Source organism: Odontesthes bonariensis, chromosome 10, assembly GCF_027942865.1.
Source record: "Odontesthes bonariensis isolate fOdoBon6 chromosome 10, fOdoBon6.hap1, whole genome shotgun sequence".
Taxonomy (NCBI): domain Eukaryota; kingdom Metazoa; phylum Chordata; class Actinopteri; order Atheriniformes; family Atherinopsidae; genus Odontesthes; species Odontesthes bonariensis.
In genome coordinates, this window is record NC_134515.1 from 11,640,012 (window position 1) to 11,663,884 (window position 23,873).

The 23,873-nt window shown below is 38.8% G+C and overlaps 1 protein-coding gene across 2 annotated transcripts; it reads left to right on the forward strand.

The window, feature by feature from the left end:
* The first annotated feature begins 295 nt into the window (after positions 1-295).
* Positions 296-23,616, forward strand: ttll10 (tubulin tyrosine ligase-like family, member 10). Of its 2 annotated transcripts, XM_075476269.1 has the most exons (13): positions 296-618; positions 13,618-13,718; positions 14,242-14,551; positions 14,784-14,910; positions 15,134-15,252; positions 15,384-15,504; positions 16,982-17,067; positions 18,499-18,685; positions 19,128-19,299; positions 20,570-20,710; positions 21,746-21,862; positions 21,938-22,031; positions 22,880-23,616. In XM_075476269.1, exons 3-13 carry the CDS (start codon positions 14,251-14,253, stop codon positions 23,398-23,400), a joined length of 1,986 nt encoding a protein of 661 aa, XP_075332384.1. In that variant the 5' UTR covers positions 296-618; positions 13,618-13,718; positions 14,242-14,250; the 3' UTR covers positions 23,401-23,616. The 2 variants fall into 2 exon arrangements, with proteins under 2 accessions (XP_075332384.1, XP_075332385.1); XM_075476270.1 differs by lacking the exons at positions 296-618; positions 13,618-13,718 and having other exon boundaries at positions 14,202-14,551.
* Positions 23,617-23,873: the final 257 nt, after the last annotated feature.

Here is a 23,873-nt window from a genome sequence, read left to right on the forward strand (position 1 = left end):
ACAGAAGCTTGAGCTGACATCATAAAAAACACACAACAAGGTACCTGGGGGCCGTTGGGGAGGGTGGAGATGAGCGAACCGGTGAGGTGGGAGTTGGAGGGAGGGAGGGGCTGTGGTGAGGTTTCGTCTCTTTCTTCATTGGCTGAAGACAGTGCGGGGGACACACCTGTAAGCGCCAGAGGCTAAGGAGATTGGCTGCGACCTGAAAATTACACCTGTGGGGAAAAGAGGCGGAGGTGGGGGGGTGGGGGTCAGGCTACATGTAAACCAAGCCCTTTACAAATTCAGCGTCTGTCTTCTTGAGGAGCTTAACCGCTTCACACCGCCAAGAAAAGCACATGGAAAAAAACAAGTTTTTCTCCGGCTGAAGGAAGATAAGTGACGCGCTTCAAACTGGTTGGTTTTGTTTCGGGGCTTGGCTCTTCTTCCCACTCTACGGCTTCATCTACCTGAGAGGGACAGCTTTTTTTTTCACCCTAATCGGCACCCCAGAGGTCGATTGTCCTTCAGCAGGAGCAGGAAAGAGGAAGACTAGCCAACAGGGCGTCAAGAGCCCTCATACAATGATGCCTCTTGTCTTGGGTTTCTGGCTCGGTGACCGCACCTGGGAAAGACTGGGTAAATTCACAAATGTGATCCCTTCTTTGTCTTCATTCTCCATCTTTAAGTCTTGATCTTTCGTCGTAGCCTGTTGCTCGGCGCCACCACAGTTAAAACTTTAAGGACATTCTGCTAAAAGCAGGAAATGTACGGCAGACAAATTAGGTCATTGTATGGAGCCCTCTGCCATTGTGTACCGGTATAGGAGGGTTTAGGTAGTTTCGATGGGAAGCGAAAATAATGTGTATCAAATTCCAACTCCATTTAACCAAAGAGAAAGAAGTGGAAACAATAGAAGCCAACGCTCATTCCTAAACTGGATAGACCAGTTGGGGCAGGTAAAGGCAAACTGCCAGAGTTGTCAAAGGATATGAGGACAGAGGCTGACTTTTTTTTTAAGACCATTAGAATATGCTTTGCAAGGTGAAATCCACGGCATTACGGTATGAAACAGCTTTACAAGTTAATTTCCTGACAAAGATAGCTGATTAGTTTAACAAACATCATAAGTACTAAATAAGTTATCACTCATATGGTTTTAGAACTTATTTTTAAACTTTTTTTTCTTCTACTCGTTAAGCTGTAAAGCTTCTATCTGTTCACTTAGTATTTAGTGTTTGTTACTAATTTTGACCTGTTGTTGGTTTTGGCTTTTCAGCAAAGAGATTTGATGCTTGCTTCATGCATTTTCAGTTGTGGAGCGGATGTGAATCGGACGTAAAATGTCTGCTCATCCATTTTTCTTGCCTCCGAGGTTTGGTTGCAAGTTGAGGCAGAGCTGGGCTTAACAGGGCAGAGAATTTCCACGAGGTAGAAGGTGTATATTATTACATTTTCTAGGCTGCTATTAAAGATGTTTTAAAGCAGCTAACGACTGTGGAAGCCAGGGAAAGAGAAGGGAAAATGGAGGGAAAATGTCGACCGCGTACTGTACAGCGGCGACAGCAGAGCGAGGTGGAGGGTTGTGATTGGTGGAAAGAGAAACATTAGTTCATTTCTTTCATTCACCTGAATAGCTGCTGGTCACATGAGTGCTACTGGTAGTTTATGCAACAGAGCGGGAAGCACAGAGTAGAATTTCAACAGGGTTCCATTTAATCATTAGGAAGCCAGAAGAAGTGGATTTATTTTACAGTATTTGTTCGAGTTTGAGTCACAGGTTTAAACTGAAAGGGAAGTGTAGCTCTTTTCACCTCAGAGGGTGAGAGGTTAACTTAAAGCTGCAGGATGATTCAGGGTGAATGACAAAGCATTATGTTCCAGGGCCAATAAATTAAATTAAAGCTTTGCCAAAGAATACACTTCACTTTGTTTATTGAGGAGCAATGATATGGCAATAATACTGAAAACAGCAAACTGAAATTAATTAAAAAAAAAAAAAAAAAAACTTTTTGCTTTCATTCAAAGAATGTAATGTTACTTTTTGTGCCTCCAGGGAGATGACAATGCGCTGATTGAATTATTAACAATAGTACAAATATTATATATATATATATATATATATGTATATAATCTATGTTTACTTAAAGTTTCTTACAAACTTCCCTTTTTTAATCTGCTTTCCTTTTAAAAATTAGAGGATAAAGGGAAAAAGAAAGTGGACAGTTGGGAGGGCAGATGGATACGTAGTATGCAAAAATAGAAAGGAGGAGTTTAAAAAGGCAAATTAGTTGAATACCATGTTCCTTCATTTGACATATTCAAAGTACTGAGATGAAATGACACTCAGTCAGGGGTGGGGTATGGGGAAAAGGAACCAAATGACAAATATCAGTATACTCCATCACTAAATATACATTTAAAAGCACAGCCAAATAGGTTTTAGTAGCACATGGGTGATAAGCAGCACCATGGCCTAAATAACACTGCTCCTCACTATTCTGAAGGGCCAGATAGGTGGTGGTGAGATAAGGCCCTGGAGTTAAATAAAGTTTTGGGTTTCTCCGCCATTGTTTTCTCACAAAGACAGCAACTATTGATTAAGGGCCTGGCCAGTTTACCTATTGGGTTGTTCACTTCACAGCAGAGTCACATTCCAGCAGAGAGGGCAGAGTTACCTGATCACGCCTCACTTCCAACCAGCAAGAAGCGTGGGTAGCCATGAGCGGTTGAGACTCCCACTGCTCAGAGCACTATTTGCAACAATGGGAAAAAGTCTGCAGTATTTAAAAGTAGCTATGAGCAAAAGAGGAAGTATTTGGACAAACTGAGGTCAAAATGAGAGGACGCAGTAGTTGACTAGACGCACAACTTGCTCTTCTTGGATCAGGTACAGTTTTCACAGCTTGTCTCTTTGAGCTTGAATTTTCTGGGCTAATCTTTTTTCACTCTTTCTCTTTTTCTCTTCCTCTTTTCTTCCTCAGAGGCCCTGCAGCACTGGTTTATAATGCTGATGATTAACTAAATAAGAGTCTAGGAGAGCTGGTCTGCTTAACTTTCTCATTTCATGGGGCCTGCCTGATCGGGAGGAAGACGGAACGTTCTCAGGCAGCGGGCTGGAAATTCAAGATCTTTTTTCTTTCTTTTTCGACCCCTTCCCTCTAAACATGCTCACTTTACTTTGGTTTTGTTACATTCTTTCCTTGGGGTACCTTTCATGACGGTAAGGTTACAGGTGCATTCTTTATTTTCCTTCTCTACCTTCTTACCCTCAAAGTTTTCCCTCCTTTATACTCTTTTCTCTCTCCCTCCCCCCCTCCTCTGTACTTTACTTTTGCATTGCTTACACAGGATGACTAGAAACCTGTTCTTCCTCAACACACTAATGCCTGTAATTTTTTTATTTAAATTGAAAAGGGTTATCAGATTTTAGTAAATTTGTACAAGGACAAAAACCTACTTTTAATCAGATCTCTGTTGGATTAAAAGGGGACATTTCCACGTCTCTGTAATAGCTAAAACACTTGAATGTTAAATTTGAATGAACTTCGAAATGCCAGAGACGGGTGTGAGGATTTCACGGGTTGTACCTGTGAATGATCCATGTTATTCAATAAACTAGGGCTGTTTCAGTGACCTTCTGCACACACGGCACTGGCTCAGGTCGAGCTGAGCAGCATTCCATCAGCCTTTCATCACACAGCAAACACAAAGACAACGGCCTGAGAGGTCCACCAACGGAAACAAAAAAAAAAAACGGCGTTTTCTATTCTTTGATTCCATTAGACATCCGATATGACACACCTGACAAAGCTGCTTTATCATTATTAGAATACTAATTTGCCATTTAAATGTTGAAAAATCCATCTGCTGGGATTCAGTGTGATACATGGCAGAACGTGTCTTCAAGGGGTGACGTGCTTTAAACGCGGTGGCACTTTTGAAATGACTTACAGCCGTGTATTGTGTAAAAAGCGGCCCTCCCAACCTTGCCATGCCATAGATTTAGACTAGTCAGAACAGGTTTTGGCAATCATTAACAACCACTGTGGCCCAGTCTTCTGTGACAGCAAGTTTAAGCTGAAAACCCCAACCACAACAAGGGTTCAGCAGTTTTACAACGGAGACGTGGTCTCCACATATGGACTTTCCCATTCCCAACTGTGATGCCTTTTATGATGCTGGAATGTAACAATTATTCAGTTTTGCCTTCAACTTTACCAGCAGAAAACTATAATCTAACTAGAGTTATATGAAAAATTGGCTCTTTATTTCTTGTTGTACATTTATTCTATTATTTTACTCTTTGACAAGGTCTTTAAAGCTAGATATCACAGTAGATATGACACTAATCCTTTAATTAACCTTCATTAAACGGCATTGATATTACTTTAAAGTCTACGTGCAAATGTATGACAGCCTTTGTATACGTAAGTTCTGCCATTATGAGTGTAGATTTGAGATGTTTTTGGGTGATTATCTCCATCTTACGAGGCAGCATTGGATATCATCACTCTCTCTAATACTGCCTGGTAATGATGATGATAGTCATCTGCATACTGCAACCAGACAAACCTCTTTAGCAATGCAAGGAGCAATGAGCTCCTGGACTGGGCCCTGGATCTGGTCAAATAGTCGAGCAGTGACAGATATGGCTCCTAGGATCCATCTTACCTGACAGTGCTGGATTGTACAACTGTTGTTCTAACACTGTCTGGTAACGATGTTTTCTGGGCGGCTCCGTGTCTCCGGCTTGACTGCGGGATAGTTGAACATCAAAGTACCCTCTTTAAACTTCAAAATGTTAATGACAGTTCAAATATGTGAGGTTGAGTGCAATTTACTGGTTAGCTAATTCCAAGAGAGGTGTATCTTTTGTTTAAACTACGCTTAAGTTTGCCCCAGGCTGTGGTGCACTGTACGGTTAATTAATCAAACTGTCAACTGTACTGACAGATGAGGCAGTAAGTGTTGTTAAAAAGAATATTTTTTTTCCCACCCTGAGTAATTTCACGAGAGATATAGTGCTGTTAGAAAGAAAAGGTACATAACTCCCTTCCTTTTTTTTTAAAGGAAAAAAAAAACCTCTATGGCAACCCCACTCCACCCAAGTTAAAGAATAGCAGTCGGTTGATGGTTCCACCGGTTCAGCAGGGCCTTATTTCCTTGTTCCCTCCCTTGAACAGCATTGGTCTTTGTGTTGTGCGGCAGTGATTGGTCCACCTAACGTTACCTGCGTGGCACATCCTGAAACTGACATATGAGCTCACCTGAGTGTGGTTTGCTGCCCAAAAAACAAAGAATGAAAGAAAGAAAGAGGGGAAAGAAGACCTACAGAAACTCTGCCTTTCTCCTTGCTTCTACAACAAACTGAATTTAAATGGTGTATTAAAGTGTTATCTAATACATTAACTGAGAACAATGGAAATACGTTTTTACACAATGATACCCTTGACAAATGTCGTAATCTGGACAGAGATGTAAAATTAATGGAAAATGCCACAAAAGAGACGTCAGAAAAAGCAAATGATAGTCAAACAGAACATTGTGTTTGTTAAAGGAGGGAGATATACCCCACAAATATCGAGCCACTCCTTTATTTGCCTGCGCTGCTCCATTATCCAAGCCCCAGAAACACGAAATTGCTTTTTTTATCTCTCCAGTCATCCTTTTTCCTTGTGTTGTTGTCCCATATTTTGTATTAATGTAATGACGTGGAAAGATTGCAGCAGAAATATTTATGCTAATCAGGCTTACTTTTTCTTTTTTCCCTCGTCTGTTTACTCATGCTTTTGCTTACTCTCTGCATGCTTGGCCAGTTTGAATGTATGAAAGACAGAAAGTATATTTTAGTGTGTGCAGAATCTATGATCAACAATTGAGGAACTGCAAATTTTCAACCTGTTTCTACGCTGTTCTGTTTCTCCCAACTGTCGTCTTCCTCTTTGCACAGGTGAAAAGTCAGAGGTCATCCTTCCAGCCTGTTGATAGGCGTCTTACCAGACATGGTTAGATGTAATTATTGGTGTCTAATACTGTCTGGTAATGCCGTCCATTAAATGGCATTACCTTCTGCTCTCTTACTTCCCCTCCTCTTGCTCTTATGCATCTGACATGCATTGTATTGACAAAAGGCAGTCCAGGGAAGCACGTCAACATATTAATAGTAGTGGCAGATAGGGTCGAGTGATTATGATAACCATGGAACTATGATCCTTGCACTGGAAGATGGATTGATATCTTGTTGTTTCTTCCATGTGACACGAGTCAGAGTTTCTTTATTGAGCAGCAGTCCAGTATAAGATTGGTCTACTGAGAGTTGGCTTTTCTGTAAATTCTTTTCAGGCAGGCCTGAAAATGTAAACATCATGTTTACAAATTATTGAAGAAAATTCTGTAACTTTTATCTGTTAAAAGACATTTTTTCCTCTCACTTTAAACAACTGAATTCTTTCTAGGAGCTTGACGATTCTCCACCAACAGATGAACAATGTGCATAGTTTGAAAAACCTACGACACGCTGTATACTCTGTAGTGTTAACTGTATTTACTGTGATGTTTTGTAATGCAAGAATTTATACTCAATAAAGTGGGATGAAACTAAAAATGTTCCTCTTGTTCGTCTTCTCTTTCTAAACACATTTTGAGGATTGTCTCCAGAGCGCGAGCCCTTTGTAGCAGTTTTTCTGGTAATTGTGAACTCTTCCCTCGGCCACACCGGAATGCTGAGCCCCAGTCAGGTGTGGATCAGGTTACCACTGAACAGAGCTTCTTTTTAAATGCCTCAATTTACCCATGAGGTCCCTCCATCAGCTAAGCCCTCATTGTGTTGAACTCTATGGTGGCACACAGTAGACTAGTTTGATAAACCGAGCAGTACAAGGCACGTTTTCTCTGCCAGATCCCAGGCGACCATGTTAAGAGAAATCCTTACCTTTACTCTGTATAGGCCGTGGTTACATTTGTAAAACTATCAGGAAAGTTGCCTTTTTTCTTCTTTTTTTTGGAGCACAGCTCTTGTCCTCTTAAAGCAACAAACACACAGAACCTAAAGTATAGATCAAGTGTTTAATTAGGTCTGTTAGCTCAGGGTTTCAACTGACTGGTTAAACGCAGCTCTGATTTTATCAGGACACAAACACAAAAACCATTTAAGCATTTGAAATAACAGCCCCCAGGCCTTATTGATCACCCCTGCTGGAGAAAGAGTTAGCTTTTCCCAGATACATCCCAACCCTCATAGTACTATCTCACACTTTAGGAAGCTAAGTGTGTTAATTTGCTAGCTTTTTTAAGGAAATATGTGCATCTTCTTTTTTTATGTTTAATTTGGCTGAATGTTTCTTTATTGAAGTCATTTATCAAGTAAAGCATTCCTGATACTGATTCTGGTACATCCTCATGACCTCTGTTTAAAATGATTTCCTGTTATTGTTTAATAACATATAATAATATAATCATGACAACATAGTCAATTAATTAATTGATCACTGTGTAGCATTTACAGCAGAATCACCTTTCACTGGGTTAAAATAAACTCAGTATCTATTAAAACTATTTAGGGAGAACAACAAAGCAGAAATATAATTTTACCAAGTCCTTTTTTTGCAGAATCCTTTGTAAAATGCTGCCGAATGATAAAACAGTGTAAATGATAAATTACTTCAGTATGTAACAAGTATTATTTTATACATTACTCTCAGATGTTACTGGGAAATGCCCCAGTGATAGTTATTGAACAATAATTTTCAAATTTGAATTTGTCTCAGATGGATCATCATTTATCCTAATAGTAAAAACTACGTTTCGACTGATTGTAAGAAAGCTGTTGTTTTAATGTAAATAAAACAAACTTCTGCACGTTCTTTGACCTTTTTTAAGAAAAAAAAGAGAATATATTCTGACTTTTCTTTACTTAACATCAGCGGTACTATTTATCGAAACTATGTAATCTGTGATAGATAACAGGGCAAACCTATTTTGAAAAACTTCAAAGGTAAGATATATAGCTTTTGAAAACAGAATGCGTTCATATATTTTTAGTTTACATAAATTATTACATATCTCTCTAAAATGGATCTTTCAACCACTTGTTGCTTCTTAGTTTATGATTTATACTGCAAGTTGAACTGAGTCAGTAAAATGAAATGTAACATCCTCAAAGCAGCACAAAATGTTGTTAGTTACTTTCTCCTTTAGTGACATCACACCACTGAACCACATTCCTTGCTGGCAGAGAGCCTGTAGAGGATTCCTGCACTGGTCTGTGCATGCTTCGTGCAGTCAGACTAGATTCCTGCGTTTCTGCCAGCTGTGGATGAGGAGGTCAGATTGGCTTAGCTGGGTTTGCCACTGAAGTGGAACAGGAACACAACAGAGACTAAACGGCTGTGCCATACCTTTGGGTGTGCTGACGCACAGTAAAAATGAGGAGCTGACACACTCTCGAGTCAGTTAGATTTCATTTATCCGCTTAAGAAAAAATGGTTATAGCACTGTCATAACCACATATGGAACGTAGGAAGTAGGCCAGCGTCAAGGACACTGAAGAGGTATTTTGAAGAGCTGCTGTTGTGTTTGTCCTATATTGCAGAAATAGGGCTCCCTAACCAGACTTAATGTCCATGTGCAAAAACAAACTAAGTTGTGCACAAACGTATTCAGATGTGGTGTTGTGTGGTTAGTATATGTAAACTGAAGATATATTATTTAAAAATTCTTATTTATTCAATCTGAACTGGTTTTAATATTTAGATTTCAACTACGATCCACAACTAAAACATATTAACATGTTTAGTTTTATAGGGTGATAATGCTCTGCTCTGATAATTTTGAAAGACATTAAAGGCAGCATCAGCACAGACCCCGATGGCCAAATAAAAATTCTATCAAGATGTCCCTCGGACTTGACAATTTGCACATGAAATAAAGTCAATTTCTTGTTTGGGCAGAGTTCAACAGAAGATGCTGCAGGAAAGTGAGGGTTTCATTTTGTGAACAAGCATAAGAACACTTGATCACACTTCTCTGACCTGCAGTTTATAAACGACAAGAGTTTATCAAATTCAAAATAGTTGTCATTCACTTTCAGTTATGTTGGACAAAAAGTCCCAGAGTGTAACTCTATAAGAGGCTAACAAGTAAGTAACAGACAGACAGACCAAGACCTGCTATATTAACCTAAGGACAGATAGACTTTAGAGATGCACTGAAAGTTACCTAACATTACTTTTATTCACATTAGACCTGAGGAAGAGAAAACACAAGGTACACTTCACCATCAAACTGTAGATACAGACACCTGAAGTGCATGGTGCGTTTATACGGACGCCTGGACTGCATAATGGAAATTGTTACAATGACTCAGCCATAATTTAGTTGCAACAGAATGAGACTGCCCTCGTATGTCAGCATTTAAACAAACTCAGATAAAGATATGACAAACTGACAATGCTGACACGTGCCGGTGTGGAGTTGGCAGACCTGAAACCAAATGATAACCAAATAAAACAGAACAGCTTTTACTTTTTACTGACACAGAACACATTTTTGCTTCCTCTTTTCTGTCCTCCAAACCCCCAGCCGGTTGAGGCAGATGGCCATCCTTCCCGAGTTTGGTTCGGCCAGAGGTTTCTTCTTGTTAAAGGGGAATTTTTTATTTCCACAGTCGCCTGCCTCATGCACGCTCAGGACGGGAATTGGATCGAAGGGAATTGGATCGGTGCAATCTGTTGGTTTTCTTAGCTAGGCTACTTATTTAAAAAAAAAAAATGGCTTTGTATGTATGAATTGGACCAATTTGAAAAAATTAATTGTATTGAAATTGTATTGAGTCTTTGAAGTGCTTTGAGATAACACTTGTTGTTACATGAGTGTGACCCTGTGCATGAGTGTGTAAACAGGTGCCAACCTGGATGGGTTAAAAGCGGAGGACAAATTTCGTGTGTATGCATGACAATAAATCTGATCTTATCTTATAAATTAAATTGATTTGAATTGAATTGAAAATAAATAAATTGAATTGAATTGAATTGAATTGAATTGAATTGAATTGAATTGAATTGAATTGAATTGAATTGAATCGAATTGAATCGAATCGAATCATAGTGAAATAAGTTACATACTATTTAAAATGATTACATAAATGTATATCTTATAAGCATTCAAAATAAATGTGGTTTCTACTGTTGCTAATGCAAGCTAGTACGGTTATAGCCACTTTGCTTGAAGAGCCATAATGTGACTGTTTAAAGCAACCACCTGACCTTTCTTGTTCTGTAAATTTGACCATATTTCTGGTACATGAGGTGTGTTGAATTTGTGTTGTTAATAGACATGAAGACCGACAGATAGACAATGTAGTATAGCTTATGTACACAAGCCAGTCTGGGAACAATAATGGAACTAACAATGCTTGGCTGTACTTCTCTTTTTGATCCTCTTTAACAGGCCTTTATGCAGAGTTGGGTGTTTTTCTATTCTTTGTCATTTTCCATAGTAGCTGAATGGGCTCACCTTATTTACTGAATACAATCCAAAACAAAAGCACAGAAATGTCAAGGCCCGCTGTGAGTAGTTTGTTTTTCTGTTTTTTGTTGGTGCTTTTTTGAAGGCTCTGCTAAAACTGGAGCATCTCCCTGTCTCTGTAACACCAAGTGCCCATTCAATCATGCTCTTGCCAAAGTCGTTTGTTGTAATCAATGAGTCATTTTCCATATTTTCATAGCTCTAGGGTGTAACCAACATACTGACTGACGTTAATCCAGGAGTTTACTATTTGTACAAATTCTGCCCAGAAAATAAGCAATAGATCTTTGAAGATGGAAGGGAGCTTGTGAACATATTTGAAAGATCACCAGATCAGTGTGAAGCTAGAGATGAAAATTGAACATAGCACTGTCAGTACAGGTATCAGTGATATTCAAGGTCTTTGTGTTTTCATCATGGATTTGTCACCAGTGTGAGTGAGTGGATACAGACCCTGGGAACACCATGTCACCCACCCACTACAACAACCCCCACTGTGCTTTAACTGGTGTAATTCTGTATGAAAATCATGAATAGGAGTAGAAAGAGAAGCTCCACTGACACAGGCTTTTCTTTACAAGGTAACTTAACTCCATTTCTTCCAATATGACACCTTGACAAGGAGAATCCTTCCAAATAATGGGTTGTGTTGGGACACCATTGCTGCAGGCTGCATCCCTGTAATTGCTAAGCACTTCCTGGTTACAGGCAGTTGAGATGACATGAGAATGGGCGCGTCTCTAAAAACACACACAACTTACTGTGTAAGAGCCCAGAGACAAACAGAAAGGCACACACACCTACTTCTACATATAATGATATATACATAACTGAATATAGAGAGAGCACATTATCCTGTTTCACAATTTCCCCCACAGTCTTTTCCTTTAGAAGTTCATATAGTTTCTCAGGATGTTAGTTTTGATGTATTCTGTTTGATGTGCTTGATTTGCACAGATTAAATAAAAGAAGAACTAGTATGAATAGTGGTGGCTGCTGTGGATGAGTAGGTGAAGAGGATCGTCTGTAGAGAAGTAAACTTTATTAAGATGAAGAAAAAGCAAAGAAAGTCTCCCTCATTTCACCAACAGATGGAGATCAAATCCAAATCAGGAAGTTGTTAAATAAGTTTTAAAGTGTGAAATATGTAAAACAAAAAAGGAACCTGCTGTATATTTACACAAGTGTGTATGTATTCTCATATATTCCCATATAACAGACAAATTTCTATAACCTCTTGGCAGATGGTGAACCATGAGGTCGATGGGGCTGTAAAACAAGCCTGTTCTCTTTGTCCACCTACGCAGCACTTTGCACAGTGTGTCTATCAGATGGCGGCTCTTTATCAAGGTGTGGCTGACACTGGCTCCACACAAAGCTCTGTTAAACAGGAATATGGTAGGCTTGCTTTTAATAACTGGGGAGCTGTGGCTGGACCCGCATCACTGCCAAGCAGCTCGCTCTTATTGCTGCCATTTTGCACTCAGACATTTACAGCTGTGTGTGTACAATGACTTAACTGACTGGTGAAGAATAAAACACATTAAAGGAAGTGCTAAATGACACTAAAGCTCACAAGCTCCTTGAGAAAAAAAAGTAAAAATGATAATGGGCAGTTGAACTAAATCTGACTTGAATTTTGCATTCAATAAGCTGAAGTTTAGATTTTATTCTTGTTACCATTACATTTTTACATTACATTATCACATTACAAGAGACTTTACATCTATAAAGTCTAGCGTTTTAGCACAGCTTTCTGTACTTATATATGAAAAATGACAGTCCAATTAGTCAGAGATTCAGTTCCTTTCTTATTGTTATCATTCTCCAAATATGTAATAAGTGCACTATTCTTTTGTATGAATGTATGTTTAAACCACCTACTAGTTGTAAGTGTTGCTCATACTGGATGTATAATTACATGGTTGCGAGGGTGCAGGGTCTAAGAGGCACCAACCCCTGTCAATTATCAGGCTGTTTAGAGGAAGAGACAAGATTGTGCATAATTGCCGACTGTAGCTGGGCCTGGGTGTTTCCTCCTGAGTCAAAATCACCGAGACAGTTGGTGATTAATGGATTTACTATGCGAGCAGACAAATGCTATGTTGCTCAACTGCATACCTGTCACTGGATTTGGGAAAATACATTGATTAATGATAATGTCTGCATGAATCAAGAATGAGTCATTTGGATAAATAAGTATTCAACCCATTCAGACAAAAGGCTTAGTTTATAACAGCCTTCTAACAACCTGATGGTTTTCTGGAAAACTTGAAACAGCCTTTTCAAACAAAGTCTTTTATTTCTAAGTCTCTACAGAAACTGGAAACATGAAATGAAAAAAATAAAAGAAGAATGAAAAAAAACACACTTACATAGGTTAAACCTTCAGCTTTTATTGTAAAATTCTGACTTTGTCCTTATGTTTATCAGTATTCTTTGAAAATTAGAACAGTGAGACTTTAAAATTACTCCAGGCTTGAAAGGTAAAACGACTCATATGTCGCTCCTGGTCATAAAAGGTTGATATCATTAGATAAAAAGTCCTTCGGTCATGGATTGGGTATAATGGAGCTCCAGTGTAGAAATGGGCCAGTAAACAAGTTTAAGATGGATACCAGTTTCACAGTATCTATAATTACACCTCCCCAATATGCAGATTTTCACATTCTTAATGACTCTTTGCAAAATGTACGAGAGCGCTAGTTGAAAATATTATTTTGTCTTGTCTGCCAGCATATAACACCCTAAGAAACTGGCAGATCCATTCTGATTGACACCCTCCTCTCATATTACTATGAGTTCACACAACAGAGGCTTTCAGGCATTTAATATTGAATGAAGCTAAACATAGAAGTGGGCTGGGTGAGAGATACATAATCTGGAGCTGTTAGTTTGTCCTGAGCTGCTGTTGTTGTAAGATTCATTCTACAACTGGCAACTGTTGCCAAGGGTCCCATTACCCTAGTAACTGGTGATTGTTGACATTGGTCTAGTGGGTTTGTTCAGGCTCATAGTGATAGAGTACGGCCAACTTTAGAGGACGAAACTTCAGGAAGCTCATGTGATTTCAGCCCTTTAAAGTCTGTGAGTTTACTTTTTGTCTTGCAGTTGGGCTACAAGGTTGGGTGCACATGGCTGAAGAAGAATAGATTGAGCGAGTTTTTCATGGAGTCTGACTGTCTGCAGTATTTGTTACGCTGGAGTTGCAGGTACATCTCTTTAAGAAAGTGCTGTAGCTCAGCTGATGCATTACAAAGCACTACACCGACATTAGTTTGAAACGACGCAAATGTTTTACACTCTGAATCCCACGGTTAAATATCTGTGTTAGGGTTGTTTCACATTTAAACTCTGAAGACAGAAACAAGACAAATGAGTGTTAAATAATGCGCATTAGAACATTTAACTGATGTTATTAATCGAAATATCTGAGGATCACATAACAACCAATATCAGCTAACACTGATATTGTGGTTAGTTTAGATTGGCCTGTGTGTCGGAATGATTTCAGGGGACATTACATATACTAAGCTTGGACAGAACTATTAATAAAAAGTTAGTCTGGGGATTTCCTCTTCTTGTACTACTTCTTCAAATCATCAGTTTACTCTGATTCTTGCCAAAAAACATCAAATTCCTTTTTCCATTCTATCATCACAGTCACAGCAAATCAAAAGAGGTCCACACACCCATGCAAGATCAATTATAACTGTCCCCAGTGATCTGCACTAGGGCAAAGTCATGTCATCTGAGTGCTGGAGGGAGCCCTGCAGAGACGGCCAGACAGAGGGAACCGGAAAGGAGAGGCAAAATGAGAAGGAAAAAGAAAAGGAGGGGACGGAGGTTGTCTGTGGAAATAACCAGCCTGCAGAAAGCCAAAAGCAGGAGGAGCCAGGAACAGAACAACCTTTGTCACCTGACTGCAATGACAAACAGGAAGTGACATCGGAAGGTAGACCAAAGCAGCTCCAGGGGGAGGAGACACAGACTCAGGGGGAGGGAATGAGATATTCCGACCAGAAGAGACAGCGTGGAGGGAAAGGTGTGTGTGGGGAAGAAAGAGATCTTAAGAGGCAATTCATGTATCATTCTGTTCACATAGTTGTCCTTTATTACACTATAGTAAATTATTAATCTGGACATTTCAACATTTTAAATGAAAAAAATAAACTATTTCCCCAAATGCAACAGCTGTAACCCAGTGATATTTTATACCTTGTTTGTGCTTGATTTCCTTGTGTTTGTATACATAAATGCATCGTGTGCGTGAATAGTGGAGTATCACCCTCAGAGGTCCAAATTGAGGGGCTTGGATGGAGAAAGAGTGAGGCAGAGTGAGGTAGAGGAACCTCAGGGGTCCGGGCCTTTCTTCTTCGTTGGAGGAGCCAATGGAGCTGAAATGTAAGTTAAAAATTTAAGATAAAAATGTAAACTTACCCAATAACAAAAAATAGATCCTTTAAAAAGGTAACAACTACAGAGAGGGTTTGATTTATTGCTACCAGGAGACATGACTTGCTGGATTCATATTATTTTCGGCTTGTTCCCCACTCTAAATCTAGTTTTACACGTGACCTCTAGTTTGGGGTGTGATTGAAGAAAAAATGTGATTGTTTTACTTTAGAGTGAGCAATTACTGCAAAAGTAGAGGATGGAGGAGGATTTACAACAAGCAAAGGAAGGATTTCAAACTCAAGTGGAGTGAGACCAAATCACCAGCTACCTACAGCAACTTCAGAGAAGGTACACCGTATGCACAGGATGTAACCTGAACACTGGGTTCCATTACATTTACAACCCCAACAGTAAAACTTTTCTAAAAATCATGAACTTTGATGAAATTGTAAAAACAGAAATCCACATTTTGTTTCCAGGGGAACAGTTGGTATACCAGATTCCCAACAACAAAGTGCTCACCACTAAGATTGGCCTCCTCAGCAGTTTGCGGGAGTACGAGCGAGTGAGCAGCAAAGTCAAACATGGTCATGCACGCAGGTAAACTGGACATCTTCTCCAGAGCAGTTTACATGCAGACAAATACAGCACAGATTCTGATATTGTGTTACAAATCGTATCCCCATGGTGCCATCATGGTGGCTCAGGAGAGGCTCGGTTCTGTGAATACTGATTGAAAGACAGTTCAGCCTGTGATACTATCTCGTAGGCAAGGTCAAATTGTATCATGAGAAGTCAATCTTTCTCTTTAAATCACATGAGCAATGCAACAGATATTGGTGTGTGTTATTTAAATAAACACAGTATTGCAGTTATCGTTTTTAAGTTTGGCACAGTCGACAGGAAACAATAGAAATTGATCCAAGCTAAACACACATTGTCTTTTGCATATGGCCTTTTCCAGCTAAAAGTTATTTTAGTCAATTTATATTTTTAGCCCTTTTATTATTTTATTCTTTTTATTTTTTACAACAGAGTTTATTTTAGCTATTTCCTATTATTATTTTAGTTTATCTATTTATTTATTTAATTTTCTTAGCCTTTGTAGTTTTATGTTATTATTCCATATTCCCAGTGTTTCCTTGGTGGGGGCCGTCTGTGCCTGGGGCTGTGATCGACTCTGGCTGGGATGTCTCTGACTCGCGGTGAGCATTGGCTTGGCCAGGTGGGGGGTCTGCGGCAGTGCTCCACTGCTGTGGGCCCCTCGCTGGCCTATAGCCTGGTGTTCACCTGGGTGTAGGCGTCCTGGTTGTGGGTTGTGATCAGCACCCAGCGCAGATGGCCTCCTGTGATGGTGTTTCCTGACCTGGTTCCTCTGTATTCAGCCACACGTTTCTAAGTTTATTTTATTTTATTTATTTATGTATATATATATATATATATATATGTATATATATATATACATATATATATATATATGTGCGTGTGTGCATATATCTGTTTGTGTGTATGTGCTGGTTTGCAATAAACCCAAAGTTTAGTTTAGTATGTGCAAGAGCAAGAAATGAGGTATTTGTTATGTTATCAGGGATTGTTTCACAGTTTTGGAAATATGTTGTCAGCAGTTAGATGTCGATGGATGCCACCCCCATGTCTCTACATGCAGTCCAATAGTTTATCTTAGCATCTGGAAACAGTGGAAAACACATGGTAAAAGAAATAATTAGCCAACTTTAAAAAGCATATCAATCAATTTCAATCAATCAATGAATTTTTTTATCTCCTATGTTAAATTTATACTGGAACAAAAGCAAAGAAATAATTTTTCTTGCCTGTGAGCTGCAATCTCAGTGTGTATTTAGTGTTGTAGAACAGGAATAGTTTATTCCACTCACCTTCCAGGTAAACCTCTTACCTTCCAAAAAAAAAATCAACTTGCTGAGATGAAAATCAGTTTTAGCAAACATAAAACCTTTCATGATTCAAAGGAAACAAAAAGTGTTTTCAGGCAGCTTAGGACAAACAGACATTCATGTTTGCTTCTTTCTGTTATAAAACTGTCAATCATTCTTTACAGGACAATGAAAATGGAAGAGTTTATCCCCATCACCTTTCGCATGGATGTGAGGCAAGAGAGAGAAGCATTCTTTGCCCAGCAGGAGGGTAAAACAGCCAAACACATTTCACCTTCACAAACCTGTTACACATTAGTATCATGATGCAACACAACGCTGGTCCGACTGGATTTGTCGTTCGTTTGTGGACTTTATTCTAAAACAATGAATCAAACTCAACAGGTCATGCATCACGCAATAAAGATAATAAGTTTGTTCTAGGTAGTGTTAAGACGACAGTTGCCCTGGTGAGTGTTTAATCAAGATGTTGAGAACGTTGGAAAATAATGCACTTCACCTCCCATAAGGTTCTGATAAAATCACCTGGGGTGCATGGTGTTGCCATGGAGATGAGTCAGCAGAGGGCAGACACAAACAAGGCGAAACACTCAGCAGGATCTGGATGTAGTGCTGCTGCAGCTGAGCCAAATTAAATAAAGTTAATTTCAAACTTCAGAATAATTTTAAAATAAAGGATAGACTGGAGATCAAAGTAACTACTGATTTCTATATTCATTGGTTTAAATACAGATACAGCCCTATAAAAAAGTTCTGTATTGGTTTTGACAAACATGGTTATCACTAAGTAAACAGGAGAAAGACGCAGACAGCTGGTTTAGATCTCTGGGTGATGGATGAATTCATGGAAGAAAAGACAAGAGAGGAGAAAATAAGCTGAAACAGATCCAAACCTTGCAGACTGGAGCAGAAATATTCAATACAAAATAATCAAATCTGAAATCTGTCATTTATTCATTCATTCACTGAAATAATCAGCTTTACAGACTGAAATGTTGTTCCATCATAGTGAAAGACAGAAGAGAGAAAATAGGTAAATGAGATCCAATCTAGTTTTCATAATTCGCCTTCAGAAGATGTTAGATGTTTGGGCTGCAGCAGAGAGTCAATTCCCCCCAGGAAATTTTATATAAGAGCAACATCATTACTCATACATCAACATGTAAGTAGTTACAATCTAATTTCTATTCAAAATCTAAAATAAGCAATTTCATATACAGTTTGGTAGCTTAATAAATTAGATATTGCCATATTTTTGTCTTTAATCTATCCTTTTAAGTACATCCTGTATATCCTCATAATAATCTGTGAAATGGTGTGATGTATAAGGTCATTGTTTCAATAGCAGTGATAAATAAAAATGTATCAGTACAATTTCCGAAAAGTGAAGTCCAGTGTTTAAGTAGATTCCCAGAATTATTATATTTGATTTTGTGTAATACTAAACACCTTTCAGATTTGAAACCTTAAAGCGGTAAAAAGAAAATATAAGGAATTTAGCTGCAGAAATGGAGTGATTTCACCCTGTACAAGGCATTAAAGAGAGAAAAATGACGAATAATATGAACAAATACCTCAACATTGGATTAAAAACAACACGTTTTGAAAAATAGTATAGCACAATGGAGAGCAATTAAAGTAGCAGAGTAACATTTATATGTAACTTTGTTACTGGTGCTAGGTGTGAGCAACAGTGAGACTCGTATGTGGATCTGTAAGCCGACGAGTATGAACCAGGGCAAAGGGATCTCCCTTCTCAAGAGTCAGGAGGATGTGGCTGCTTTTAGGCTGAAGCTGCAGCGCATGGAGGACAGTCAGGCCAACAGGAGGCCGCATCAACGCCAGGCGCAGGCTTACATTGTCCAACAGTGGGTGAACATCTTTGCAGAGTATTTTCTGTCTCCACAAATGCAACTTTAAAAATGTCATATTTCTATTTGCTTTGTTTTGTTTTCAGAAAGGTTTGATGCACTTATTTAAATACAGACATACTAAAATAATCATTTTACCCACCAAATGGAGCTCTCAGCAGCATTTTTGGGGGTTTTGCCTCATTTTGCCGTATTGTTGGGTAATAACAGTAAGTAGGAGACTAAGATAAGTAAGAGATGCAAATTATGAAGAGGCTCAAAAACAGCAAAAAAAAAAGGGTAATGTCTAGAACATGTCTAGGCAGCCTTCAGAGAAGAGACCCGCTTACAGGGACTGCTTGCAGTGAGTTTGCCTTTGCAAAAATTCACAGCTTTATTTAGGTTTCACAGATGTGAAGTTGTTTGACATTTTAAAGGCAGATTCCCATTTTCCCCGCAGTTACATCCAAAACCCTCTGCTACTGAAAGGGAGAAAGTTTGACGTGCGCTCATACCTTCTCTTCGCCTGCACTGCACCTTACATGGTCTTTTTTTGCCATGGATACGTGCGACTGACCTGTGACGTCTACAACCCCAGCTCCAAAAACCTCTCTGCCCATCTCACCAATCAGGTAGACTCTAGCAGTCAACAAACTTCGTCCAAAATATTAAGGTTTAACTGACAGGTTGAAGTTTAAAGCAAGAATGCTTGAACGGATTTCCGATTACCTGCTATTTGGAAATGAAACAGTTATCAAAAACTCTTTCTTGAATCATGTGATCAAATTAGAAAACTCCAATAGTGGTACTAAACAAGATCTAATGTGGCTTTGATTTCAGATAATCATAAATTCTATACAGTAATTTTGAACTGCAATTGAGTTTAAAAGACAGATGCTTACTTTCTCGCTTATTCTATGCTTATTCTTTGACTGACTGGTAGCCAGAGTAAAGATTTTAAAGCTGCTGTGATGTGTTCAGATCTCTTAGTCCGGGTTAAAACTCCAGCAGCAGCGTTCTGGATGAGCTGCAGATGTTTAATGCTCTTTTTGGGAAGTCCAGTTAAAAGAGCATTACAGTAATCGAGTTATCAGTTTTTTCAGTTTGTCTACACAAAATAAAGAGAAGAATCTCAAATAAGAAGGCAGTATATGGACATTTGGTTGGTTTTCTGTTTGAAACTGTACAACCCAGTGAGCACTAGACATGATTTCAAGGTTACATATAGTGATAACCCTCATTTAGCCATGGATACCTCAGGCTAAAGGTAGACTATTTTTAGCACTAGCAAATTAGTCCTTATAACCTAGGTTATTTTTTACACAAATAACATTTTCAAATAGGCCTAAATATCTAATATAGTTTGACTTTAGAATTTTATTTAGCCCGGTTTAGAGATGTATAGACCATGTAGATGTCTTTCATGTCTTTTCAACCAAATGACTAAAATGCTTGGGGTAAAAGAAGTCTCGATAGCCGGAGATATCCATGGCTGAATGAGGGTTAAGACTAAAAAGTGTGTTGATATCAAGTCTTGTGCTTAGTATCCTGTGCAGTATTTCAGAAACATGTAATGAGCTTCAACATGACTGACTGAAGTACATTTTACTGTAAAACAGAGCTGACGTCATGTTTCTGATGAAGAGTTCCGATTATTTTCAATTTACCGTGATACAAAATTTAGCTTCTTTAGTTCTGTTACATATCCAATCTGCTGAACAGACAGCTACTGGAAAGTCGTTGTTTTGATTAGTCAGTGTTAGATATACTCCTTACAATATTTCTCCCCCTTATTTTCAAAGTGATAACAAATATCTGGTGCTGGTTGAAGTACTGACATCTATCTTCCCCTATGTCTCCTTTGTTTCACGTGTCTCTGGTCCCCCTACTGTCCATCTCCAGTACATGCAGAAGAAGAATCCTCTTTACCACTTGCTGAAGGAGGATACTGTGTGGTCCATGGAGAGCTTCAACAATTACGTCAACGACATGTTTCAGGTTGCCAAGGGTCTGCCCAGGGACTGGGTGCTTGGAGTCTTTGCAGTGAGTGCTGTTGTTTGTTGTAGCTCTCAGGGACCAATTACTATTATAAGGATGGTTGCTGGCACTTGTAGCTAATAAAGATTGTGGTTAGTTTTGCATGAGCTCATTCTTGTCCAAGGATGCATCATCTTATAATTCAAGATCAAATGATACACATGCTGTTTGTCTTCATAGTGCAGTGCAGTTCAACAAATAGAGTGCACATTACTTTTGTGGCTTCACCCGTCAAAGTGAAACCATATCACCTGACATACTAAAAGTTAACCACAGTGCTCATCCTTTGCTCACTTTTTTTCTTTAAAAAAAAAAAGATGAATACTGTACAAATCTAGATGCAAATCAAACGGATTATTGGGTTTGTGTTTTTTATTTGAAATACATTATATTCATATAGAAATCCTTTGTTACATGACTTTCATAACAAATAAATAAGTGAGGTCATGAGTAAAGAAATCATCAATTAATTCAAACGTTTCTTGATATAATACAATTACTTATTTTGTTGTAGTCATACAGAGTGAGACCTTTTACATGGCTGCCACAGATTGAGCTGTGTACGCACGTCTGCTCTAAGATTTAAAAACCCACATGCCTGAAACTGTGTAGTTCTCCCTTGTGCTGCCTTAGTCTGTGTTGTCTGGCATGGACAGTGGTAGCAGATACTTTCGAGGGTTGCGTGAGTGGGGCCCCTGTGCAGGGCATGCAGGGGTTAACATCTTCACTTGCTTGTGGTCACTGAACTACGCACTGGCTGTTTCCATGGTGTGCTGGCTGGCATTATTCTGCTGGGGCACCCACCAGAGTGTTTCAGATAGAAGGTGATATCACGAGCTGCAGTAATGTACAGTTAACATTTTATGAACATTGAATCATCTAAATCTATTTCAGTAGACCCACAAGTTAACTTTATGAACCTGTATACAAGGTAAAAATGTGCTTTTTGATGCTATGGCTGGTCAGCATAGTATGTCACTCTGAACCCTGGTGAATTATTTTATTGTATGACAGATACAACTTTTCCTTTTCATGCACCAGAAGCGCATGCAGCAGATCATGACCCAGTGCTTCTTTGCAGTCAAGTCCAAGTTGGACTGCCGTCTAGGATTCTTTGATTTGATTGGCTGTGACTTCATGATCGATGAGGACTTCAAGGTGGGTTTCAAACTATCTGAACTGTGGTTTATGTTTTGCATGTGTTTTAATTGTGTCTTCATGTGGTCATTATAGGTGTGGCTGTTGGAAATGAACTGTAATCCAGCTCTCCACACAAACTGTGAGGTGCTGAAGAAGGTGATACCCAGCACTGTTATCGAGTCACTGGGTTAGTTCAGACCTCTCATCACCATAATTTTAACACGTTCTACAGAACAGAAACCCAAGTTAGCTTGTGATCTTTTTTTTTTTATTACTGTTTTAACAGTCATAGTTCCTTCTTTTAAAAGTGTTAGCTTATTAATTTACTTGCTTGAAAAGTTGAAGTGTGATACCACCCTAAACTTATTTTATGTTCTGTTTCATTATCCTCTCCGGTGGTAGAAAATAATTGAATACATTTACTTGACAGCTTTTGTCATTAATTAATTTCAAAATCAATGTTTTATGCAGTGAGTTAAGCGGATAAAACCAGTGCTTTGTATCCTTTCTGTCTTCACAAACACACAATAACAAGCAGTGCATTGTCAGGGTGACATTTCAGATGTTTCTGAGCTGATAAAGGCAACACCAAATACTGTTTTTCCCTCTAAACTTTTTGTATAATTTCAATAAACACTCAGCTGATCCATTATGGCGGCAAATCAAAGATTAGAAAAGTTTCTGATCCAGAACTTTAAAATCTTTCTTCATTGCTTGATGATCATCTGACAACACATTAGATTTATCTCTGTTTATAAACCTGTATATCATATTGTTCAAATTAACTCCTACTTAAGGAGCTACAAGAGTTGCTTAGACACTGATGTAACTACTACTGATATCGGTAGTCATAAGAACCAAAATGGGGCCTTTAACTTTAACGATTTATATATATATATATTTTACTGCTAATACTTATTCTTTTATATAAGAAATGTTTGCATGACTTTTATTTTTATCAGAATGTTTTGATGTTGCTTTATTGACACAGTTACTAAATTAAAGGATATGAATACTTCTTCTATTACTGCTTAGATTTAACACTGGAGATCTTCAACAAGTGTCGTCTCAGGCAGAGAATCGTTCCTTTGGGGAGTCAGAGGGAGTTTGTGCTGCTGTATGATGGTGGTTCATCTCCTGGTTCTTCGCATGCCATCAGCAACAGGAATGCAAACAGTGCGTGCTTCCAAAAAACCACCAAGGGCCAAAAGACTGAACACAGAGGGCATAAGTCTGAGGCAGAGGGCAAACGTGTGTCCTTATCTCCTGATAATTCTGTGACTGTTGAAGAAAGGAATCATTCAAAGTCTGGCCATTGTCCCACCACCTCCACTGTGACCTTACCTCTCCATCAAAATACTGTATCTTTAGGGCGACCCTCGTATTTACACAGCAGCAGCAAAAACTCAGGCACTGTCAGGAGGAAGAACACCAGACCTCAAGTTGTACTCAACCTGAGCAAATGTACTCTGAATCATCATTTAAAGGCTGCACATGAGATGAATAATCCAGAGGACACGGATCATCGTGTCTCTTTCATCACCAACCCTGAGTGATCTCAGTCTGTAGCTGTCCTAGGACAAAATTCCCTCCTGGACCTTCTAGGACTACAGACAAACACATAAAAGGGATAAAAAAGGACACAAAAATGAGACAAAATGAGAGTGCACAAGAAAAGAGAAACTATGATGCACTGAAATATATGTGGTCCAAAAATCTCTGCTTGAGAAGTATTTGGAAAAGTTAATGCGACAATAAAGAATGTATTTATCTTCAACAATGTTACCTGGGTTCATTGAAATGTTTTGCTCTTGTTGTTTGGGCAGAACGCCTTTCATTCAAACAACCATCATCGTCAAATCAACAGTAAGTGTCAAAGTGGAAATACATTTATCGGTCATCTTACGTCAAGCTGCATCACTTCACAGGGAAGGCAGATGATATGCAAACCTTTGCACCCTTTTCCAACCAGGAAGATCAACATACCACTGGATTCCACAGCTGTTGCAGCTTGTTTTGACTGCAGCAC

Coding starts and splice junctions, on each gene's coding strand:
- ttll10 (XM_075476269.1), top strand. CDS start 14,251: ATGTCATCTGAGTGCTGGAGGGAGCCCTGCAGAGACGGCCAGACAGAG. Junction 14,552..14,783: donor GAGACAGCGTGGAGGGAAAG/GTGTGTGTGGGG, acceptor GTGCGTGAATAG/TGGAGTATCACCCTCAGAGG. Junction 18,686..19,127: donor CAGGCTTACATTGTCCAACA/GTGGGTGAACAT, acceptor TTTTCCCCGCAG/TTACATCCAAAACCCTCTGC.